The 24,526-nt window shown below is 42.2% G+C and overlaps 2 protein-coding genes across 2 annotated transcripts; both read right to left on the reverse strand.

The window, feature by feature from the left end:
* Positions 1 to 5,743: 5,743 nt before the first annotated feature.
* LOC129596299 (hatching enzyme 1.2-like) lies at positions 5,744 to 8,107 on the reverse strand. Its single transcript, XM_055493536.1, has 7 exons — positions 7,939 to 8,107; positions 7,652 to 7,879; positions 6,994 to 7,317; positions 6,673 to 6,879; positions 6,503 to 6,544; positions 6,174 to 6,449; positions 5,744 to 6,046 (listed from the first exon to the last, which is right to left on the reverse strand). Exons 1-7 carry the CDS (start codon positions 8,093 to 8,095, stop codon positions 5,841 to 5,843), a joined length of 1,440 nt encoding a protein of 479 aa, XP_055349511.1. The 5' UTR covers positions 8,096 to 8,107; the 3' UTR covers positions 5,744 to 5,840.
* A 1,551-nt stretch (positions 8,108 to 9,658) lies between these two features.
* Positions 9,659 to 12,789, reverse strand: LOC129596313 (uncharacterized). Its single transcript, XM_055493552.1, has 6 exons — positions 12,412 to 12,789; positions 11,303 to 11,874; positions 10,829 to 11,153; positions 10,422 to 10,708; positions 9,918 to 10,350; positions 9,659 to 9,851 (listed from the first exon to the last, which is right to left on the reverse strand). The coding sequence occupies exons 1-5, from the start codon at positions 12,646 to 12,648 to the stop codon at positions 9,939 to 9,941; spliced, it is 1,833 nt and encodes a 610-aa protein (XP_055349527.1). The 5' UTR covers positions 12,649 to 12,789; the 3' UTR covers positions 9,659 to 9,851; positions 9,918 to 9,938.
* Positions 12,790 to 24,526: the final 11,737 nt, after the last annotated feature.

A 24,526-nucleotide genomic window follows, 5' to 3' on the forward strand; every position in this document is an offset into this window, starting at 1 on the left:
TTACAAAACACTACGGATTCCGGTAATTAATAAAAAATTGTCATCATTGTGATCATCGCGGGTAAGGTAAAAATAGAAATAATTTCTACGATATCTTTCATTTTTTGGCAAAATTCAGGAGACTCGGTTGCAAACTGCCATGAAAATACGAGAAGGTTCAGTAGCAGTCGACTTTCTTTCGGTCTTTAGTAACCGGAGTGTGCAAGCCGACATTTCTATTCAATATGGCAAAATTAATATCGGTAATTGAAACCTATAACCTTAATTGCGCAGAAGTATCGCCTACTGACCGCAGTTTGCATATTTCATTATCTTAGCAGCTGCGAGATTCTGCGCTCCTAAACCGAATGTGGGTCATCGCCAATTACAATGCTTTGCCCATTTATCGCCAGGACATACGACTTCCGCGGCCTTCTCCATGGCAAGTTTGTTGAATCTGTTTGCCGGCATCCAGTTCCATCCAGTTGCATCTCATGGCATCGCTCCACCGGATCGCATTCCACAGTACCTCGGCAAGTGTGAACTAAATAACGCCAATAGTTCCAGATTGTGTAGCCAGTAAGGAGTAGCAGTATGGCGGGCAGCTGCATCCACACCGGCAAGAAGAATCCCGCCAGGGAGAACGGCAAGCACCACCACGCGATCAGTCGCTGAAGGCTGATGATGGCTTCGCACGCGATCTTGGCCCAGTGTCCGCATGCACATGGGCGTTGCATACGCTCCTTGCAACCCCGGAAATCCTGGATCTTTACGGATGCTTCATCAAGCTCTTCCGATTCTGATTCGGACGATCTAGCAAGCAACCATATATAGCCATAAACCGATTTCAATTTCAGTACTAGTACCATTTTCGTTGCAAATTTGCCAGAATCCGCAGAAACCGACATAATAATGACATTTAACCGATATTCTTTTATAGTTTCACTACATAGGAAAATAAATATTCTCTAACTTCAAAGCTGCTAACCTGCGGTGGCATATATCCGAAACGTAGGTTATTCGTTTGATTGGTGTTGCGCCGGTACATATCGAACACGCAAGACCAATACAGCATTTCAGTCCACCGACCAGCATCCACAACGCCAATGCCAGCAGAACTACGATAACGACCACCTCCAAGATGCCCAGCAGAACGAACGGGAAGAAGTTAGTCAACACTACAAATCCACTCCATGTCCGCAATAATTCGCTGTTGAAGGCTTCGGACACCTCGTGGTCGCCTCCACCAGTGCGTCGGACTTCATCCAGATCCTCGTGATAGGCTATCATCGCGCCCGTCTGACTTATAATCTAAACAATCATAACAGCACCGCGTTCATTCAGCATTAGTCAAACTTCTGCCAGAAAGAAATGTCATATTTTTAAATGCGGCATATCTGGAGTGTGGGTTACATGACAAAATGACTTAATACAGGTGAGGTTGCTGCTGTACCGTTGTGTAGTTGTTGCATTCAGCGCTGTTAAACTTGGTTCCCCCATTCCAGTAGTTGTTCCACCCGAAGCTATTCAGTGTGTACGTCGTCATGGGAAAGCTAAGAAACACTTCCACCGAAGTTCTTGACATAGCCAGGCAGCCGACCAGAAACCAGCGGGATTGGTCAAATTTGTGGTACGCGCGTGGCTCTGGGGTTTCAGCAACGTCTTCAAGGCTTCTGACAGGCACGTTTTTAGACACGATTGACGATGTCGGTAGATTAGCGAGTAACTTAACACGTAAGGTCCTGAATTAAAAAAATCTAACTTAGTCATTAGTAGCATAACAATGCTACAACGGTCACGTTATCTGTATATTACTGTTTACGACTGCACCTGCATAATACAAATGTGTATTGTACGAGTAACTGTGTTATCCGTGTTACGTATTCAGTTTTCTGACTTCTGTGACGTTACTACCTGATGGTAGATTTTTGAGTTTACGACAGAACTCAGAATCAGAAACAGTGCAACAAAATATCCTTATTTTTTATCGTATTTTAATTTTATGGAACATAGCTGCGCTCTTTGTGCGAAAAGAGGCACATACAATTTTTCGGTAGAATTAAGGCGCTTTACGCACTGCGGTAAATTTTTACCAAAGTTTTCGGTGAATTCGCGTAAAGTAGCTGTCCTTCATCCAGACACCCCAAACTCTTCCGACGCAGTAAATGGACAGGGTACACAGCGCAAGAACACAACATGGGAACATGGATTCGGTACCAAACATTGCAGTCGTCACAAAAACCGTTGCTCCTGCCAAAATCACCGCTGGCATTGCCGAGAAGACCAACCAAAACGCAGTTACGCAGACAACGCTAACAGTTAGCGTGAGCAAGCGCAAAATAAGAAGGCAGCAGCCCTGGGCGCCGCCGGCACTGTTCTCATCGTATCCCAGGATGGCAGCTATGCGATGGCAGCTGTGTAAATGCTGTGTCCATGCTGGGCATTTCCAGTGCCGATTGACCCATAGAGAAAAGCAGAGTGAGATGGCCAGAAGAACCGTCGAACATGTCACGGCCAATGCGCCCAAATATCCAACATTTCCTTCAGCTTGTTCATTTCTCGTCCATGCAGCATCGAATTGGGAAGCGCTGCTGTTGGCGGCATGCTTCCACGGCAGTACCACATTATCCCAAAGACATCCGTTCGCATTCTACATAAGGGAAGGAATTCAAAGCAGAACAAAACAGTTGTTAAGACAGAAAATTAGGTTAATGATTCAGTGTCGTGAAGTGTTGCGGGAAAGACATGCGGCAGCAAGTATTCTTATTTAAAACGCTTGCTCCTTAATTCCGCTGAACGTTTAGTGCATAAGACACCACCCGTAATGAAATGTTTTCACTTATAACTGTACACTTTCCTGTTTTCAAGATGTAAAGGTTTTGGACATAACAGTTTGTTTAAAAAAACTGCAAGGCTCAGTTTAAAAATTTGCAAAGTGCTGCAGTATTATAAGTTCTTTCAAGAGGAAGTTCATAACTTTTACCTTTTTAACAAATAAGCTGTGTGACTAATGCGCAAAGCATAATAATACTTTGCCTTTGCTTCTTCATTTGCTTATCTTACTTGTCATAATAATTTAACCAGTTTTACAAGAACATACATACACTGTACAATCTGTGTATGTACTCGCATGTATTCGTACGGACTAACAATAAAATAATTATAAGTATTTATGGTTTCTATAAGCGCAGGTTTTATGTTAAGGCCGAATTAAAGCAGCCATGCAACGGTAGGTAGCTGTACTTACTGTTTTCCAAAATAAAGTGAATTTTTTACTTTGATTATGTTTTTCAGAAAACGCCACCCATTCTATTCAGAGCAAGCACGCACTTACGTATCCCAAGAGTTCGATGATGAAATCTAGATCGGTTAACACATCCGCATTAATGGAGTACCATTCAGGAAAGAGCCGTAACCAGAGTTTGACCGACACTTGACTGGTCAGCCAGAGAACAACCAAGGCTTCCGTCATTATATCTTGATACGCCCACATTCTGCTTTTATCCAGGCGATGCCGAAACATCTGGTACAGTGTCCGTATCTGCGGCATTTTTTCCAACCTTGGCTATGTTGCTTCTAACAGTAATTATTACAATCGATCATTAATGAAACAAAATACAATAAAATTCACGTTGAAAAAAATGCCTGGGCAAAATCAGAGCTCAACCCGGCGTTCGACCACTCGTGCAATGCTTTTAACAGGTGCCTATCCCTGGCTTCCTCGTAACTGCGTTCCGTCGTGCTGTTCCTGTACCGGTTTACCTAACGACTGTGCTTCTCATCGGCGAGAGTCGCGCTAATGGGCGGTGCAAGAGAGGACTGAAGTAGTTGCTTTTCTATAAGGTCGTTTTGTATAGACCTGTAGCGTGTGATAATTAACGGCGTCCGTGCTGAACAGTTATTCAATGTTCAAATACCGTATAGCGTATACAGAATTCTGCACTTTTCAAAACATATATATTAACGGTTACTGCAAAACATGCAATAGTCTATCGTTTGGTCAAAATTATGCGTAGCACGGACGAAGTGTCAAAATCAGGGGAACCTTGGGTTTTTGTGCGCTTAGGTAGTGAAATTGTTTCACCGGGCAATAACGCTTGTTGTTAAATACACATACTTAAAAGTTAAATGATTTTAGGTGCTAATGCGTCTGACCAAAACCAAAGCCGACCAGGAGTGTGAAATTTATTGAGAATGTAATACTGCTGGTTTTCTTGCAAAGGAAGAGATAACGACGAAGCAGTTTAATACAAACCTTTCCAATCGTCGCAACTGCTAATCCACACGGTGTAGTTATATACAGAACTGTACAGCTATAGTGTATGTCAATGTGTCATTGTAATTAACATCGTTGCACTTCCGGTCGTATTTTATCGGCCATTGTGGAAATCGGAATCGGAAATTTTATCGGAAACTGCCATTGTGGATTCTTGCTCGCCGTCCGTCAATGTCGTAACGGTGCGCTTGCCGTGAACACCGTTGAAACCGCACCAGCTGAAGTGCTTTATCAACCAAAACCAGTCTTGGAAAACACTTAGATAGGTTTCAGCAAGCACGTAGTCATACAGAAATAGCGCCTCTGATTCAAAGCCGGTCGAAGAAAGCTTAAATGTCAAGTGCAAGGTAGGGTAACGAGTTGGCGGGATGCGGCTTGGACTTCACCGATCGTAGCAACGCGTTCTCTTAGTGTGGTGTAACCAAATATAATTGGAATTGAAGTTTTTATTAGCTTCGTTGGGATGGATTGACATCTCAGAATACCCTCTTGACGCACAAGCTTCGATCAGACTTCAGGCTTTCCTGCGTCGCGAAGATACGCAAATTTAATGGGTCATTAACGGCTGCATACTGATGAAACTTTGTGAATTGTATAATCAAATAGTTCTACCGTTGTTGCTACCGGGAAAAGAACAAAAAATAATTTGTTTTTATTAATTATGGTACACTGTTTTGCTCGTTGGATGAAATACCAAAAACATGCACTTCGGTGAAATTCACATAAATACCCCATATGAGGTATTTTTGTGAATTTCGCAGAAGTCTATGTTCATGAAGATCTTGTTCGTTTCACAGAAGTTCATTTCACAGAATTTTACGGAAGCTCAGTTATTTCACTTAAAATGCATTTTAAGTTTATTACAATCGGTTCTATAGGCTAAAAATTTGGCCGGGCAGCCGGCGCAACGCAAGTATAAAGAAAAATGCAGATTTGAAAAATTAGCGTAATCTCTGAAAGAAAATCTTCAAATTTTGCATGCAGCAGCAAATAGTGCTCGCATGGTTTTAAGGACTGCCATATCAGTCCTTAAAACGTCTAAACGGTAAGTACGTCGAAACGTCTAAACGTTAGTTAATACGTCTAAACGGTAAGTGAAGAAAATCACAACTGGAAACTAATTAAACTCAGGACCCCCATGTAATTTCAATTTGACATATAGCGCAGTGTGCTTTTCAGGTTCGGTAAAAGTATGAAGACGCTTTGCACTGTATAAATCTGAACATCCTGTTTATGTACATATGTAGTACTGTAGCGGCTCGATCAAGTGGCCCTACAGAGTTGGTGTACGGGAAAACAGCACACATGCATCGTGTGCATGCTCAGGCGCTCTCAAGCACGAGCAGTGCACACTTTGCAAGTGCTGAGTTCCCGTACATCAACTCTGTGGTGGCACTTGACCGAGCCGCTACAGTATATACTCTGTACTACATAGTAACCATATCAACTCGCCGTACGACGTACGTTATAGTTGTACGTTGCCCCATTATTATTTTATTCAGTTTTCTAAGTGAAGCTTTTGGAAGACATTTTGCGTCAGACAATATTAGCAACAGCTCTAACTGATAACACAATAACGAAGAACTTATAACGACCTTTCCCGGTCTTGACACTGGACGATCCTGGTCTCGAATTTTCGTTGCAAGCGCGTGTTGCCGTCATCCAGTACGAGCGGCTGATATTCCGTTTCCAGTATGCGGGTGGCCGCATTGTCCAGTTTCGTCGTTACGGTTTTGACCACACCACTAAATTCCGTATAATCCACCGATTGGCCCAAGTAGTCGGTTTTATCTAAAATAAAATTGATTTGGTTCCGATAACGATCAGTATAGGATGTGTGCCAATCGAAACACGGAAACGGAGCCGGAAGTTCACGGTTCTTTTATTAGCCCCTACGTGTCAATTTAACAAGGCTTACCGGGAGCGGAATCTTGTGCGTACCACCACGTGGTGTCCTTCGTCGAATGGTTCAGGCGACGTTTCGTGGGAAAAACCGTCGTCCTCGACATAGTCTGCGTGTTCTGCAAAAGCACTAGCTGGCGTAGCGAACACATGGATGGTTGAATATCGCCTGTCGTTGCGTCCGCTTTGGATGGCGCCGCGCCGGCAGATTTTATCGGGACTGCCGGAACTTTAATTTCGTTATCGGAGGGTTTCTTCGTCGGTGTGGGTGTCGGGACCGGCGTATCGGGTACTACAAGGTAAATTACTTTTTCATTTGCTTTATTTGCATTGACCAAGTTGTACCTATTTGCGCGTTTTGGGTGGCTGCCGGTTGCGTAGCTGTTTCTGTAACGGATGTAAGACAAAAGCGATACGCTCATTACTAAAACTGCATTTTTTTATAGCATGTGTTATGTAATACTCATATGTACGTACTGTACTTCGTGTGATTAACTTCGAGCATAGTATCTTACTTTTGCAGATTAGGTTCTGGATTTTCTTGATATCCGTTTCGCTTAGCTGTTTATTTTGGCCTACTCTTGCTTTATTTTTAGCCATAATGGTCGGCATTTTGGTGTTCTGCGCCAAGAAAACGTAGCCGGGATGTAAAATGGAATCGTAGTCGTATGGAAGACTATCGAAAACCCCGCGATCATATTTCTCCAGCTCCCAGGTTCTCTCTGCAAACAATCGGTTTTTTTATTACGCTCGTTTGTTTACCTGAGGCATTCAACAGCAAGCATTCTAGCTAAATCGTTTTCGAGGCAAAGAAGTGGACTGCCGCCGTCGGCTACCTGGGACAACGTTGTACCAGTTGATGATGATATACTGGTCGCGATCGTTGCGGCTAACTTCATGTGGAAATCCCATCGCCAACAAAATCAACCGTTGGATATTACTCCGTTCACCGTTAATACACTGAGGACTGATGTAAACTTTATGCCGGGGACTTTTGGCGCCCTCGAATTCTCCGGCGCACATATCACTGCCCGAAAAGCGAATCACCGGTCGGCTGGGGACGTGTTTGATGGCCGCGTCGTCGGCCGACGCGAACTGCATGCAGCCGGTTTGGTTGGAGATGGATTCCAGGGCGAGTACGATTTCATCGATCAGTGTTTCTACATGGCAAGAAACAAGGCACAAATAATCACAACTTATAACCCATGCGGCTACTGTATTTAATGCTATCCGAATTTTCCCAACCAAGAACTTTAAAGACACATAGAAGAGAGGCAACTTTTGTTGTACTTTTCTGTTTTTAGCTTAGGGTATCACGACCATGAGCATGCCCAGTTTTCCAGTACATTCGCAGCACGGAACTGTTTTTACTACACGCGTGTTGCATAGAACATCTGTTTTTGTTCTCGTTGTCTGCCATTGCCGTAGTCGTTTACCGAGTAATAATAATGCTCTTGATGAAGTTAGAGTAGCGCAAAACGTATCTGCACTAACCGTCCACTTCCGGCTCAACGATATACGGGATCTCTACCGTCCCGTCCGGCAGCCTGAAATACTGCGGTTCGGTGGTCTGCAGTGGGCAGACGGGTTTCTGTGACGGCAAACAGCCTATAATATCCTCCTGGTAGACGTACACGGATGTGTCAGATGGCGGCACATTGGACCGAAGCGAACCCGCTTTAATCGCCTTGAGATCATCCTCAGGAATGTACTTGGCAAAATCTGTAAATGCCAAATAGAAACTTTCCTTTAAACAACGTGGAAAGATTTGGTTGAAATACCGGTGCTGGGTAAGCTGGAAGATAAGGAGCATATACTCAGTAAGAACAACCCATCGCAAAAACGGGACATCTTGAGGTATTTCGGGCCGTCGCAAATCCTGGTGGAAGGAAATAGTGGGGACAAGGCTTCAAACCGCCTAACGTGCACGCTCTGCATGGAAAAGCAAAACCAAACTGGATGGAGTTATATATAAAACAGTGTGCTCTTGGTTGTGTGTAAGCTTCTATAGCTGCAAGGCACACGGTTTCCGGTTATAAGTTACCCCCACGCTGATAAATCAGGTTTTCATTGCCGGTTTAAAGTATACGCACGCTAAAATAGTACAGGTTTGGAGTGCTGAAATCATTAATTTTGTAAAGTATCAAGGCTGAATAACCCAATGTTATTAAACGCGTGTAGTGTGTACTGGACATACAATATAATGCTGCAGATTGACACTAGCCCGTGGGCAGCTGACGGGGCTGAGCCTTACCTTGTACCGGTTATTTCAAAACGGAAACTGTCGTCATTTACAGTTGTGAATGGTGACAGGTACAGGACAACGATGTGAATCATGTAATAAGACAAAAACTCGGAAGAACGAGGAGTGTATTCGTCATGCATGCCAGCGGATAAATTTGCAGAATGCGTACACTGGATCATTTAGGCGGTGCGCACGGGTTATTTTGGTGAGGACAGTCGATGTTTCATTTATATTGTTAGCAACTGGTAACATTCCTCAGTGAACCTTGTTATTATCATACAAGAGTTTATATTTTCTGCTTTTATAGGAATGCCTATTTATAGGAATGCCTATCTATAGGAGAACACCGCATATTTTCGGTGTTCTCCTATAGTACAGGAAAATCGCAGTACCATAAATGTACGAATCGCCTTTAAGGAACAGCATTAGTGCATCGAATATGGAGAGCGATGTCAAACCATGGTCTTACATTCAGTATTGGCACACATCCATATAAACTGTGCAGATGCATCATCGTGCAATGCTACTCTATGCCGTTACCGTTAAAGATTTTTTCGACGGGAAGCTGCATGTCACGAGACCATTCCGAGCGCATTTATATATATATATATATATATATATATATACCATTTTTTGGATTGCTTTCTGACATTGTGTGGCCAAGCACTCGGTTGTTTTTGAACCGCCTTTGCTGAATTGATTCGTTTCATCGGCCGGAAGATCCGTTAAGTTACTGGGAGTGGGGAGCATCGATATACGGCTTTTTTAAAGCAGAGAGCGCTTAAGCTTACAGAGCAGCTGAATTTAGAGAGATACAGCCGTCTTGGGAACGCTTGCAGTTGCAATAACACAAGAATACGCATCCCCAGACGAAAAACAGTGATTCTGCTGTTTTTCAACGTTTCAATTTGTATCGTTCTACCTGGTGTCTAGAGGGCATGCCTTTCTGTAAATGTATTGGCTTCGTTGAATAAAAAGTGGCATTTATTTATGCCATCAGGGTGAAATGACCAAACTTGAGCAGAATTTATTTCGACAAAATTCAATGTCAACATGGCAAAGTGCTAAAATGATTCAAATAGCCGCTGAATTTAGGAAATACTAACCATAAGTGTTCACGGCTTCTATCACAAACTAAAAATCATTATCTAAAAATCTTCTTTTATCTTTTAAAAGAAACAAGAAGAATCTTTTTGGTATATATTGGTATAATACAATCTGAATCGGGTAAAACAGTATTAATGGTACTAATGACTCAGTCCCCGCGATAATTCAGCGGAAATCCGAGCAGCATGCCCATGCCATAACTGCAGAAATATGCAGAGCTTTACTATGATCGGCCAAAATTTCCTCTCGCGAAGAGATCGAGATGTTGCGGGTGAATGCGCAGCTACTTTGTTGCAGTACCAATTGACTGCAAGCTGAATAATTCTTGATGGTAACGCAAACCTGGAATGTAAAACAGTTGTAAGTAATGCGAACCTGTACTTTACAGAAATACTATATAGGCTTTACCTGAATTTAATCGGGCTACATTCAGTCCCAAGCGCTTCTGTTCGGTGCGCCACTGTCACGAGAGAACATGCGATAGATCTCCGCAGCAAACGGGGTAAACTGGCGGTAGGTGTATACAGCAAAACCGGTAAAGAACAGGAGAATGCCCGGCAGTTGCAGTCGCTCTGGTAGCCCGAACACCAGCACCGGAAATGGGACGAAAATCCAGCCAACCCACGCCAGTACCATCACCGCAATGTAATACACCGCGTACGCCCACGTCGAGCACACGCAGAATGTCGGTTGGCTAGATGGGCACCGGTCCGAGAATTCGCACGGAATGATGGTGTCAGTTGGAGCTTCTTGGTTAACATACTGGTCGTACACTGCATCGGTGCCGGCTTCCTCCGCTGGGAAATTTGCGATGGGTTGCCAAAGGCAAGCCGGATGAATACTGTATATAGACCGGAAAGCAACGGACTATATCTACCTTGCAATAAATTTCCTATTCTGGATAGTTTTTACCTCTGAGTTTGGGTGATTCGGGATTCTTTCACGCCGCGACACTCAACGATGATCTGCCAAACGATATATAAAAGACAGCTGGCTTCGGCCAATGCCAGAAGGAGATAGGGTGTCAAGCCGGCGGCCAATACCAGGCCGCTCCACACCATAAAAATTCCACTGACAATGGACGGATAGTCCGGATTAAAGCTGAGAATTATTGGTGCGTTGTATGTGTTGGATGATTTCAGCTCGTCAGACGCAAGATCCACCCAGTACGACAGCATACCCATCTCAGCGCCCAGATTCTTCATAATCGACGGCCAAGCGTAAAGAAAAAAACTTGTCGTTTTATTTGCACCTCAATTTTTAGTTTCTACTTGATACTCTCTTAGGAAAAAATAGCTGATGTTATTATCTGTACTTACCGTTCCATACAGATAGCCATTGCTTTTGCACACAGTCCAGTTGCCCTTCACCCAGTAAGTCCAATTGGAGGCCGCGGTTCCGGACCCGGTGATCGCGTTTGCGTCCAGAGCGTACTGAACCAAGGGAAATCGCCAAAAAAGTGGTCCCATGTTAGTTAATATAGCCGTTGCGCCAGCCATGAATAAAACCGCCTTTTGAATCAGAAAATTCTTTGACGGTTCCGGGTTTCGCTCAGTCGATGTAAGCTTGGGGGACGGTGAGTATTTTGCCGGTGCGGCATCGGGAATCTTTACAGTTATTAGCATGTCCACACCAAATGCCGTCCTACGAGAAAAGTCAATGCCCAATTCAGCAGTACCACGAGTGCATGCACAAATCTCATCGAACCAGTTATTTATTTACGCGATTTTATCTGCCGTAATTAGCAACGATATCGAATGTGGCTTCGCTTCGAGTGCGACACGCGCGCTTACTTAATTTTTCGATGCAGCCACATAAAGTACGTATTCTTCATCCATAATCCCCAGAGTCGTCCCAAGCAGTAAACGGCCATCAGGCAGACGACGATTACGCAGCACGGAAATACCGCAGTTAGGCCGAAAATGTTGATGACTCCCGCGACCACCGCGCCCATCGCCATGACGACCGGCAGTGCGCACAAGAAGAACCACGCGACGGTAGCACCGGCCAGCTGCACAAGCAACACGACCACCGCTAAAAGCAGATCGCGCAGTTTGTCATGGCATATGCCGCCGTAACCCCCGTCTCCGTCCGAATAGTAGCCGAACAGTTCCGTTATCTTGTGGCAGCCGTGCAGGTGTTGTCGCCACCGCGGATACTGCCAGTGACGATTGACGAATAAGGAGCAGACCACGGAGATGGTCAGGAGGGCCGTGGTGCAGACGGTCGCAAAGGCGCCAATGTATCCCAGGGATCCTACCGTTCCCGCTGCTGCGGCAATGTGGTGCAGCGGTGTTGTAACTTTGATTCCGTTGGGTGGCTTCCAGGACGATACAATGTCATTCCAAACGCACCCAGTCATTTTCTGTAATTCATGGAGAATAAACTTATTCTTGTAATAAATAATATCTTTATTCACTAAGTATCAACGTCTTCGCCTGCTAAGACATCTTCTAAATGAAAAAAACCCTTCAGGTATCATTGGCAAAGCAGTTCCAACACACTCTGAGCATTCCCACGTTGAATCTCAAGACTAAAACGTTGAATAAGAAAGCAAGTAGAGCGGCTTTCTCTTGTTCTAACGTACAACTTTTTGCCGACTCTTCTAATAAATTAACACGCGTCAAATGCTTCACAAGCACACGGAACAAATTCTTTCATAGCATCCAAAAAATGATATTAATAATTCATGAAAGTTACAATTAAAATGGGTGCTCGTACAAACCGATAGCAGGGTATATTTACTGAATAACTATTAAAAAAGGATGCCTATAATTAACCGCGTGCGAAAAAGGGTGGCTGTAAAAAACGGTGGTAATAAGGGGTGGCTATAGGGATTGTACAAAATAACGGCAAATGACTGTGTCGCGCCACTTCAACCGATTAGCGTATGCAGATTTACCAGTCCAAACCATTCCAGAAAACCATCTAGGTACGTCGGTATCGCCGGATCGGTACGACATCCTTGCCATTCCGCGAATATCCGGGAACCGAATTTAACGGCCAGCTGTGCAGCAAACCACAGCACCACAATGGCTTCCGTCATGATTTCCTGATGTGCCCATTCCGGATCTTTGTTAAGAGCATAGCGAAAGCTCTTGCGAAATCTTCCGATTGTACTCTTGTGACCTTTCCTCATCTTTTTTGTGAATATGGCCGTTAAATGATAAATCTAAGAACAGCACTGCCACAGAGTGAAGTGCTAGCGCTAGTGCGGTTCTAGTATAGCGCCAGATCTTGTGACTCCATAGTCTCCATATTATTGCAGTCGTGTAAGCGATCCTCGTCTCCCACTGCACTCGGCAGTCGGCACAAAAGGTAATGACGTCGATTGGCATTCCGGTAAACGAAGGACGAACGTTAATCGATAAATGGCTAGGGTAGTTGCGATAATCAAATTGCAGTTACCCCGGTAGACGGGAATGTTTTCGTAATGTACAAGAAAAACGTATGTACTGTACGTGTGGGTGTGTGCAGAATAATTAATGGAGGCTGGAGCGAATAAAGTCAACGGTGTAAAAACATGGCCTAACGTACAAGTTTTGGTGCACTTGCACACTTTGTGTAACTGTGTAGATGCCAAGATACGAGTATGTAATAGTTATGAATGATACGTACGCGGCGGTACGGTACGCCGTTGCCGGTCATAATTACCTACATATTGTATTAGGTGTAATAAAAACGATACTTTCACGGGCAAAACTAGCCTACGAGAATGTTATGAAATACTGTACATAGGAAAACATTTGAAAACTATTAAGTCAAGCATGTTATCCCGAGCGAACGGCTTAAGGGAAGTGGCCCGGTACATGGTACCAAAATCGTGCACATGCACGAAATCTTTCACTTTCGCGCACTCCCAAAACCTTTTTTCTTTTTTTTTATGACATTTTGTAGCCAGATGATTTGTACACACAGGCGAGAAAACCGTTTGTGCGCGCAACATCCGGTTCGGGAGTAGAGATGGCAAAACTAAAAGAAACTAAACTAAACTAAACTAAACTAAAACTTGGTTAAAAGTTTTAGTTGCTAAAATTGACTCGGTTAAAACTTTTAGTCGGTTAAACGTCGGCGACTAAATTTTTTAGTTGTTAACTTAAATTTAGTTAAAAATTTTAACCGGTTAACCAAAGTTAACCGAGACTAAAGATAATTTTTTTGTTAAAATGTTTCCTTTATACGATGGGTGTCACCATTGGGGCGAATTGGGGCGACCCGTCGCCATAGTGCCATTAATATCCGTATAACACATAAAACAATCAAATTTATTGAAGCCTTAAGAGAAAGATAAAATTTTATTTTCAAAAAATAAGCTACAGTAGAAAACATTCGTAATTGTATGCGGTCTGCACTGTTTCATTAAAGTTATCAGTACATCAGTACTGGAAAAGCTGTCAGTAAGTACTCGTACATGCATATTGCACACTGCATAGGGCCAATACAGTATTTCAATGCATGCAGCTAACAACATTACAAGCCTAAAGGGGGACTAATTTATAGCAGGTCTCCGATTTTATAAATCACAGATTTTCTAAACTGAGTATGTCCTTAGAAAACAAACATTCCTTTATCTGAAACAAGTTAGATAACGTAAAACGGATGAGTCATTCATTTCTTACGCATTTTTTTGCAAAGGCGGTCGTAAAAGCATATAGCTGGCGCAACTGATAATTTAACAGCGCGCGATTGATTGTTTGTCTGTTTCTGGTAAAAGAGTCAGACGAGCGATGGTCTATCAGCCGGCTAGCGGTCAAGCAAAGCTGGCCGCTGCGGCCGTTAGTGATGTCCAGCGAAGTGGTCAATAGAGCAGGCAATCACTACACAGTCACATACACCTGCTCATCTGCCTTCTGTCCTGCCGACCTTGCGTATTTGAATTTTGAAATAATTATGATGTGTTCGTTGTAGAGTGATATTCAGAGTAATTCTAACTGTTTCAAAGAATATCAAGCAGCCCTTTACATTACAGTTTACAAGGGAAGCGACTAAATCTGGGTTATCAGTCTTATTAATACAATGCAGTGGTCAGCTTTTCATTGTGAGCGGTCGGTCTGGTCTGGTCTGGACACACCGGGCTGGAAAACGCAGACACTGGACACCTCAAGCAGCTAGACAAAAAGCGAGTGGCTGCATGCGCTGCTATTTAGTTTGGCCAGCGCATGCAGCTTAATGCGCTGGACAAACTACTTAATAACACTTTCACTTATGGCATTACTATCATTCTACGATCACCAATTTAACTGAAAGTGAAGAACTTTTACGTATTTATTATAAATTAGTCCCCCTTAAATTGAAGTATTGCACGCATACTATGCAGTACGCCGACCTGGTTGTGCATTCTGTACTTGAAATTATGAACAAACCACCGCCTTTTGCGGTCCGCCATTACGCTGGTAGTAAATTCCGGTTAACCGGTTAACCGCTGAGTTTTAGTAACTAAAATCTACTCGGTTAAAAAAATTAGTCACTAAAAAGCTTTTGACTAATTGTTTTAGTCACTAAAGTTGGTTAAACTAATTTTTTTAGTTTTAGTCGAGTTAACCGCAGTTAACCGACTAATTAGTCGACTAATTTTAGTTTTGCCATCTCTATTCGGGAGTTATGGCTCTTAGAAAATTCCAAAAAGTTTAAATGCATTCAGGTGTACCAAAAGTCTCATTACGGACCGATCTGCTTCAAATTTTGCACGTAAATGCACATAACCACGAAGATCGTTTTTACACCGATCCAGAGTTCCATGATTTTTTTCAAATTTTAAAATGAATTTTAAATTTTTTGAAATTCATTTTAAAATTTGAAAAACATGCTAGAACAGTGGATCGGTGTAAAAACAATCTTCGTGGTTATGTGCATTTACATGCAAAATATGAAATAGATCGGTCGATAATGAGACTTTTGGTACACCTGAATGCATTTAAACTTTTTGGAATTTTCTTGGAATTTTCTAAAAGCCATAACTCCCGAACCGGATGTTGCGCGCACAAACGGTTTTCTCGCCTGTGTATACAAATTATCTGGCTAGAAAATGTGACAAAACAAGAGAAAAAAGGTTTGGGAGTGCGCGAAAGTGAAATATTTCGTGCATGTACACGTTTTTGGTACCATGTACCGAGCGACTTCCCTTAAGTACGGTACCCAAAAATTCCTTGCATGTGCGCTATATTTCGCTTAATATTTGTAACTACGTGCAACGCTGTTTAAGGAAAGCGGAAAATATTTACGTACGAGCAAGTCAGTGGAATTAGCTCAATGTGCATAATACGTTGCGAACGCCAGGCACAAAACGCAGGCTGGTTGGCCGGAAATTGGTGGTTGTCCAATTGCAGAGAACGGCAGAGATTTCTGGCTTTTTTCCGTTGCATTGTGATCGAAAATTCTATTGTTGGCGAGGAAATCTGGGATGGGCGGATGATGGATGCGTGCTAGATAATTCGGCTTGTACAAGGACCGGGCTCTATTTTGTTTGTAAACTATCAAACTTGGAAATTTTCTACCTTTGATTTTTTGTCTTTCCGTTTGAAACATGCATCCCAGCTTACATAAAACTACCATTCGGCATTCATATTACAGGTGCAACAGCATGGATGCCATAACCGTATTATTTTGCGTAATTACTATGAATAAACCGTGTGCAGAGTGCATACTTCGGTGCACTATTATAAAACTGCAATAAGTACCGGATAACTATTTCACTGTACGATAAGGGGAATCAGCGCCTAAATTTTCGAGGCGCGTTGAAATGTGTGCGCAGAATTTAATTCCACAAATATCATCAGTGAAGTTGGTCGGCGCATTAAAGATCAAACAGGAGAAGCGGGCGCTACTGAATTTTTGTGGCAGCGTATAAGTGTGGAAATTCAGCGCGGGAACGCTGCTTCTGGGAACGGTTGGGTGCTCGAGAGAGCTCATGTTAAGGTTGGGTGTTTCTCATGTTCAGGTGTAAATGGCATTAGCTTGTACAAATCGGAATAAAGTTCACATAAAAAAATCTTAGTGGTGTTATACTGTTTGTGCAGCTGGCATCTGCTGCGGTCATATGTTTTTCTTGCGCGCATTGCCGGTATTCAAAATGACGGGTGCGGTGGTCGCGGGAGCCATCAACATTCAACTGGCACTGACCGAGGCTCTTTTTTGCTATTTGTCGTTTGGGCCAGCCTTGCACTCGGCTGGTTTGTGTTGCAGCGGGAAACCCCGCAAATGCACAGGTAGAAAAATTCCAGAGCAGAAAAATTATTGCGAGTATGATGCAATGCGCTGCATGCTGATTTTTATAGTGCACGTCCGTCGAGGCATCGGCAACCCATCGCAAACTTCTCAGCGTCAACTGTGGGCAACAACGCTTCGGAGGATCCCGGTAACGGTGCAGTGTACAATCAACACGCCAACCGGAAAGCCCCAACTTGCCCTATCATTCTGTGCGAATTCTCTGACCAGTGTCCATCCAACAAACCGGCATTTTGCGTGTGTTCAACGTGGGCGTACGTAGTGCATCACATTGTGGTGATAGCATTGGTGTGGTTTGGCTGGTCTTTTGTCCCGTTTCCGGTACTGGTGTTCGGGCTACCGGAGCGACTGAAGCTTCCGGGGCTCCTCTGTTCTTTACCGGTTTAGCTGCGTGCAAGTATCGCCAATTTATTCCGGTTGTTGTGGAGGTTTATCGCACGGTCTCTGAGGATCTTAAAACTGATGACAACTGAGGCTCAGCGCAACTAAATATGGGTACTTCTACAGCTTAAGCTAGCACCAATATTTTGCTGTATAGTATAGGTTTGCAGCAGTCACATGACTTACATTGTTTCGTATTCCAGGCTGGCTTTACGGTTGAGCCTCTACCCACAAAAATTGTTTATTGCGTTTTATCGGCATTCGGCACCATATTAAGCTATCTGTGCCTGCACCCTCAACTCCTCACTTCGAAATCCTTCCGATGGAAAGAACTTAGCAGATCACAAAAAGCATTCGTTAACTGCTCTGCTCCTCGACACATTCCGTGAATGAGCTGTGTCATAAATATGCGCCATATTATCCATTACACCTAGAACATATTTGGTGTTTCTTTCAAAACTGGAAGATTTTCCGTATTTCAAAACGTTAAACACTGAGTTAGTTGGGCTGTACATATTATGTGTTGTCTCTATGCTCTAAATTTCGCGGTCGCTTGATTCATTACTTTTAGCGTGCTGAACTGACGGGTACTGCCGCCGCAACTTCCCATAGTTTCAAGGGGACTGGTTGGAAAAAGTGTCGGTCGGTGAGTCTTTTTAAAGTTTGAAAGCCGCTTAAATGCCCAGTGTTTTGAACACTGCGCATACTCACAGATACGCAATGTACGTGTAACCGCCGGATAATTCCTGCAGATTGTCGACTCTACAGAATTTCTTACCTAACACAAAGGAGATATCCCAGAAATTATCCCAACATCGAATTACCGCGTTGCGTATACAAGAAGGAAAATCCTTTGTGCATATTGGCTACTGCTACAAAGAAAATTATTAAAAAAAAAATCACAATCCCGAAATACAGGTAGGTGGTACGGAAATGTAGCATGCAGCGCATATTTATTTGTATAATTTTCCGGGTGTCAATAAGCATTGAACAGGGTAACCTGGTGCGAAAGGACAATCGCTGATCGTGATTGTTTTAAAAGAATTTGCATTTGGCATCGCCGCTCCTTTTACGTGCGCAGCGACACCCTACCGGTCAGCGATGGGAAGAACAATAAAATTTCTGGCGATCTATTGGGCTGGATCGTCGAAACTGATTGACATGGCCGGCAGGAATTGGTTGACGTACATATCAGCGGGCGCTTCTCTTAAACAGCTTTGTTTCACAGAATTTCTTTGGGCTAGCTACAGTCGCCAGCTGTGTCGATCTGTACTGGGAAAAGCTAGGTTGTTTCGAGGAGCACCAAATGAAACAGGCAAGATCACGCTTTGGCGCTATCGGGAAAGGCTTTGTGCAAACATTTTTGCCGCTTTTCTATGGTTTCGCGCGGGTTAAGGTGTCCACATGCATTGAATGAATGCATGTTTTTTCATTCAGATTTATCATTCAGCCGACAACTATGTGTAGAAATCATCATGCATTGAATGAATTCAAAGTGTGTAGGAAACGAAAATCTGGATGAAGATCACGTGAATTCATCCAAAAATCAGTGGGAAGAGGGAGAGGAAATCCTTCCTCTTCATTCATGAATGAAGCTTTCTGGCCAACCGCTATCGCTGCATACCGCTACCGTGGGCGGTTGGATTGCCGATACACCGGGCGGGTGCCGTGCCAGTTTAGGTGCATTCGTAATTTAACAATATTTTAGAGCCTTAGAGAAGTTTTTATAAAATATATTTTTAATGATTTTTGCGCGTACATAAATTATAGGGGTAACCGCACCCTCAATAAGTTCTGGACGGACCAAGTCGGACACTGGGAAATTGTCTTATTCATACTTTTTTTATCCAAAAACTGGATGCTTCGCTTGCTGTTTTGCGATCTCCGCTCGCGCCGCAGCTCGGCGTCGCCTGCGGCGCCGCCTTCGGTTAATAGATTAGTAGAAATACTCAACGGTGCTTTCTAAATCTGTAACTATTACTAAAATTAAATAAAGTCAGTGAATTTTAAGAAACGATAAGAATTCTAAGTGGGAGATGTAAAACTTGATTCACGCTCACAAGACAGCCGCATTTCCATGCAACAGCCAATACAGTACTTGCGGTTCAACAGTAAATACATATTTTCCTACACTATGGACGGTCAGATACGTTAAATCAAGCTTACCGCTCCCGAAGCACAGTTACCTGACCACCAACGGGTTTCGGAGTTATTACCGATTTTCCGATTGGCTGCTGCATTGTTCCGTAGACTTCGTACGTAGTGTTTCCCAAAGTTTGGCTTAAAACGTATTCGCAATTTCAAATCTAACTGATTTTGTAAAACCCTATCAAATTTGGGCTATCGAATAATATATAAAGCTAAAAGATTGATCCATTGGGTCGTTCGGGATGGATGCGCAGACACGATGGCCAAACCTCCTCTTAATCTTTTATTATACAGGAAGGATACTTAATGATTTAATAAATGTTCTAAGCAACTGGCACTGCTACTATCCTGAAGGTCACCTTGAAAGCTTTGCCGAAGCCGGTTTGGGCGGAACCGGCATCGGTTGGACGGGTTTAAATAATTATTTCCAGAAAATGAAATGCATGTGACACAGTTTCTGAACATGCTGAATCTAATGGCGTTTATAGTTTTTTTTTATTAAGTTCTGGTTTTTCCGATCTCGATGTCTCAGCTTTTTTTGTAGTTGTGTCATAGATCTAGTTCCTTGATACCGTATGTTTTGACTTGCGTTTGCGCTAATTAAACCTACTCACAGAATAAAGAAAACGAGAAATCTTTCTCATAAAGCAAATCGCTATGTAAAATGTCTACACGTAACTGAGCTTACACATAAAACATACATATATTTATGTTTAGAAACTCAGTTGCTAACAGATGCCTTTTGACCTTTCTGAACGACATTTGCAAAAATCATGACAATATTCGCGATTAACGAGATAAAGTTATAACTATACCGAGTCCCGACGTTATCAGTCAGCGATGAAAGCGATTAGCATGAAACAACATGCACATTTGTGTATCACATGCCGTTTTTTGTGAACCATTCATCGAAAACATACAAAACTGTCGTTTCATATGAGTTAACAACTAACAACGTTAATTGAAGTTTAGGAAAATGGCCCGGTACATGGTGTTAAGAACGGTATATCTGTACTAAAGCTTTCGCTTTCGAGCATTCAGAATGACTTTTTAGTAATACTTTATTACTTTATGTCATTCTAAAGTTTAATAATTTGTATACATTGCTCGGAAAACCGTTTGCACACGTAGCATCCAGTTGCCGAGATATGGCAAAATAAAATGGGCGAAAATTTTAAATGTTTTGTTGTGTACCAAAAGTCTGGTTATTACCCGATCTTCTGGAAACTTTGCTGTAAAAGATACGTTATCATAAAGTCAAAAGTGAAACAATTTCAGCTTCATAGCACATTACCATAATTTTAAAATGAAGCTGAAAATTTGTGAAACTGAAATCGGAAAAAAATGCTATGGACATGATACTGATTTAATTTCGACTGCAGGACCACGTGTATTTTTACAGCAAAGTTTCAAGAAGCTCGGGTAATAATCAGACCTTTAGTACACAACAACGCGTTTAAACTTTCACCTATTTTAGTTTGCCATATCTCGGCAACCGGAAGTTGCGCGCACTTTGGAGTTTAATTCGGCTTCCACCCATTTCGGCCGTCTTCCTACGAGGCAATGTATTTTAAAGCAAACAGAAACCTTGCTAACGGAAAGATGTGTAATGGCCACATCTGTACTTCGGTTTTTTTATATTTCGGTCAGTTTAGGTGTAAGGCGCACCAACAAGACTGAAAAGAAAGACATCGTCCGAGCTAAAAGTCACAAAATAAAACGGCCCTAATGCAGGATGGGAACTGACACAACGACAGGACGAACAGACACATAACTACACTCCAACAGAAACGACCGGATACGAAATTAAATGCCGGCAAAAGATGCCGGATGCGATTTTACACTCAGGAAGAAACACCTACGTACAAAGTCCTTTTGTTCGCTACAGAAAACGCAAAAAAACGGTGGGAAAATTAAGGCGGTCGTTTTGGCGGCATTCGATCGCTTTGGGCAGTTTAAAGGCCACAACGACCGGCAGACGCCCTCCTAGTGCATCCACTTGAGACATTTCCTATACTGTTTCCATTGGATGCACTAGGAAATTCTTCCGAAAACATTTTGGCGGAAATACCACTTTAACAATTCCGTGCCAGAAATCAACCACATGCTAATGTTGTATTGTTAATCAATATGGTACTGTTCTCGGCTCGCGCTAAATATATAATATATATGAGTAGTAAACTGTTTATATGCGTAACAGTCTTTTAATGCAATCCGTTAACATGCAGGTGCGGTAGCGGGACATGGAGCGACCTCTGGGCATTCTTCCAGTGTATACACTTGAGATTTTGCGAGGCATGCTTTCGAGACGTTACCTATACTGTTTCCATTGGATGAACTAGGAAATTCTTCCGGAAACATTTGGGCGGATATACCACTTCACACCAAACAATTCCGTGCCAGAAAACCAACCAAATGCTAATATTGTATTATTAATCAATATTGTACTGTTCTCGGTTCGCGTTAAATATATAAGATATGTATGTGAATAGTAAACTGTTTATGTGCGTAACAGTCGTTCAATGCAATACGTTAACATGCAGGTGCGGTAGCGGGACATGGAACGACCTCTGGGCATTCTCCTTGTGCATCCACTTGAGACCTTGCACGGCATCTTTTCGAGACATTATTTGCACCGTTTCAACTGGATGCACTAGGAAATTCTTCCCGAAATATCTGGATGGATATACCACTTCCCGCCAAACAATTCTGTGCCAGGAAACCAACCCCATGCTGATATTGTATTTTTAATCAATATTATAATTTTCTCGGTTCGCGCTTGAGAAACAAAAGGGATTTCTCAAGCGCGAACCGAGAACATTATAATATTGATTAAAAATACAATATTAGCATGCGGTTTTAGCCAGTCGCTATTCCGACTAACAGGCAGTTGCGGCAGAGTATAATTTTATGTAATACTAGTATAAAGGTCGTAACAGCCATTAGGGCAAGCGGGCGGCAGGATTTAATTTTGAATGTGTAAGGCATCGAATGTACTAAGTATGAACAGGTAAACACTGAAGCCACAGAACTGACCTTTGGGATTACTGCAGCTTTAAGTAAAGTGCCCGGTAGGAGTAACTGCAAGCAAAAAGTTTCGGTTTCGCATATACCCACACTTTTTACATTCTTTCATGACATTTTGCCGACAAATGATCTGAGTATACTGAAGTTAAACCCGTTTGTGGACTCGACATCCGGTTGAAGAGTTATAGGCGATCTACAATTTCAATGAGTTGTTAAGCAAACCGGTTCTTCATCAACAGTCTCATGATGAACCAGCTTGTTCAGATTTTCTGTGTAAACAATCTGTGTTAAATAAAGTATCTGTGTTTTAACACAGATACTTTGAATCAAATCAAGATTATCTTAAGAACGGATTTCTTTATGGATTAATTTGAAAGATTGGCTAGATTTCAAGGATGTCCTGCAAGCGGTAAACTGAAGTTACCCATTCCGAAATTAAAAATTCCTGCTTTTCGCTAAGTGTAAGTAGAATAATTTATCTGACTTAGTTCCGAGAAAAGGGAAGTTTCTTTTTTTTTCACTGTAGGGAACAGCAGTTTACTGTAAAAATTAGCAGCAATATCAGCTGTGTTTGTCCATTGCAGTGATTGCACGGAATAATGGAAATTGCGCACGAATATTGCTCGTGAAATCCGCAAGTAGGTTTTTTGAAAGCAAATCCCTGACCAAGGATTTAACAGCTAACCTGTTTCGATCGGTTTCCTGCAAGTGGGATGTGTAAGCTACACTGAATTGTCAAACTGGCATTTTTTTCCCAGCTGTTAAGCAGCCAAAAATTGTAACATAATACATTTTCAAAATTTGAACTTCGTTTGCTGTTGCTGATAAGACCTTCTGAAGTTACAAAACAAACAGATAGCCATACGAATATACCGATGTGTCATCTGCATTGCACTGCATTCTTGGAAAGCTCACGTTTACAAAATGTTTTTAAGATGTTATTCATAATATATCCTTGATTTCATGTTAATGAAAGATGCGGAAACAATTTGGAAAAACACTTTAAAAGAGGGATCCAAATTTACCAATATACAATCATTAGGCAAAACTGCTTTGAACAAATAAAACATCAACAATATTTTGTAATCCTATTCTTGATTTGAATATATCTTACATTTAGTTATAACACCACTTATCGATTAAAATCGTAACACACATACTATACTAGTACTTTGAGTTATGAGCGATTAACTAAGAACGCAATCAGACTTCGTGTAAAATACCGTGCCGGTTATCTGACTTGCGTAAATTCCACGAAACCAGTGGAAATAAATTATTATTTTTAAAAATATTGGCACTGGTACCCTATTTAGTATGGGTGCACTTCGTATAAACTGCAGATGTCAGCTTGCGAATACTTTGCGCTGTTAAATATTTTAGGACGGGAAACTGGAGGCCACGGAAATACTACACACTACAGAGTATGAACGTGTATATCAGACAGATAATTAAATCACACCAGTGGTCCTTTAAGAAGCGCGGAACGGCAACCGCTATTTACGTATAATAATATATGAAATAGATCTACTTGATAAACCGTATATCTTTGTTCAAACCTACTGCATAGCTCCGATTAAGCAGAAAATCGAGCTTGTTCTGTGCTGACCGGTTAGGTATTTAACAGAGAAACATTAGGTTTTCCGCATAATCATAAACATCAAGCTTTGTTGCGCAAAGATAAAGATGAAGTTCATGAAATTGTAGCTACCACATAAACATATATAACGCATAAAACCTCTATACGTAATTATTAACGGCAACGCTTTTTCGTTCAGAAACTGAAAGATATTCAACAAACCATTATTTACCAACCATATAGGTAACACCTTCCACTTGTGCATTTATAAAATTCATAGCTTTTGGAACATTTCATTTTTGTTTTGGTTGTTTACCGCTGCAGCTTAGGGAGGCCATACTGCGCCGCTGCTAATTTAAGGGACGTAACGCGGTTGGTGGAACTAAATTCGGTCACACCTACGGAAACTTTCTCTTTTGCACACTTCCAAACACTATTTTGGATTGTACTGTGACACCCTGTAGCCAAATGATTTGCATGTATAAGCCTGAAATCCGTTTTCGCGCGCAGCTTCCGGTTGCGGAGTTATGAGGCTAACAGATTCCAAAAAGTTTGAATGCTGCAATTAGGGGCGTAGACCCAAAAGTCTCATTATAAACCGACCTCCTTCAAATTTTGCAAGTACCGTAAATACACATAGCAAATGAAGACCGTTCTTGCG

This window comes from Paramacrobiotus metropolitanus, unplaced genomic scaffold, assembly GCF_019649055.1.
Source record: "Paramacrobiotus metropolitanus isolate TYO unplaced genomic scaffold, Prichtersi_v1.0 Parri_scaffold0000088, whole genome shotgun sequence".
Taxonomy (NCBI): domain Eukaryota; kingdom Metazoa; phylum Tardigrada; class Eutardigrada; order Parachela; family Macrobiotidae; genus Paramacrobiotus; species Paramacrobiotus metropolitanus.

Excerpts from the sequence above, each read along its gene's own strand:
- LOC129596299 (XM_055493536.1), bottom strand. The coding sequence starts at position 8,095 with ATGCAGAGCGTGCACGTTAGGCGGTTTGAAGCCTTGTCCCCACTATTT. Across the intron at positions 7,318-7,651 it reads CGTTGAGCCGGAAGTGGACG|AAACACTGATCGATGAAATC; the intron begins GTTAGTGCAGAT and ends CTTGCCATGTAG. Across the intron at positions 6,450-6,502 it reads CACCCAAAACGCGCAAATAG|TACCCGATACGCCGGTCCCG; the intron begins GTACAACTTGGT and ends TTTACCTTGTAG.
- LOC129596313 (XM_055493552.1), bottom strand. The coding sequence starts at position 12,648 with ATGAGGAAAGGTCACAAGAGTACAATCGGAAGATTTCGCAAGAGCTTT. Across the intron at positions 11,154-11,302 it reads TGGCTGCATCGAAAAATTAA|GACGGCATTTGGTGTGGACA; the intron begins GTAAGCGCGCGT and ends CTTTTCTCGTAG. Across the intron at positions 10,709-10,828 it reads ATGGCTATCTGTATGGAACG|AATCTGGGCGCTGAGATGGG; the intron begins GTAAGTACAGAT and ends TCGATTATGAAG.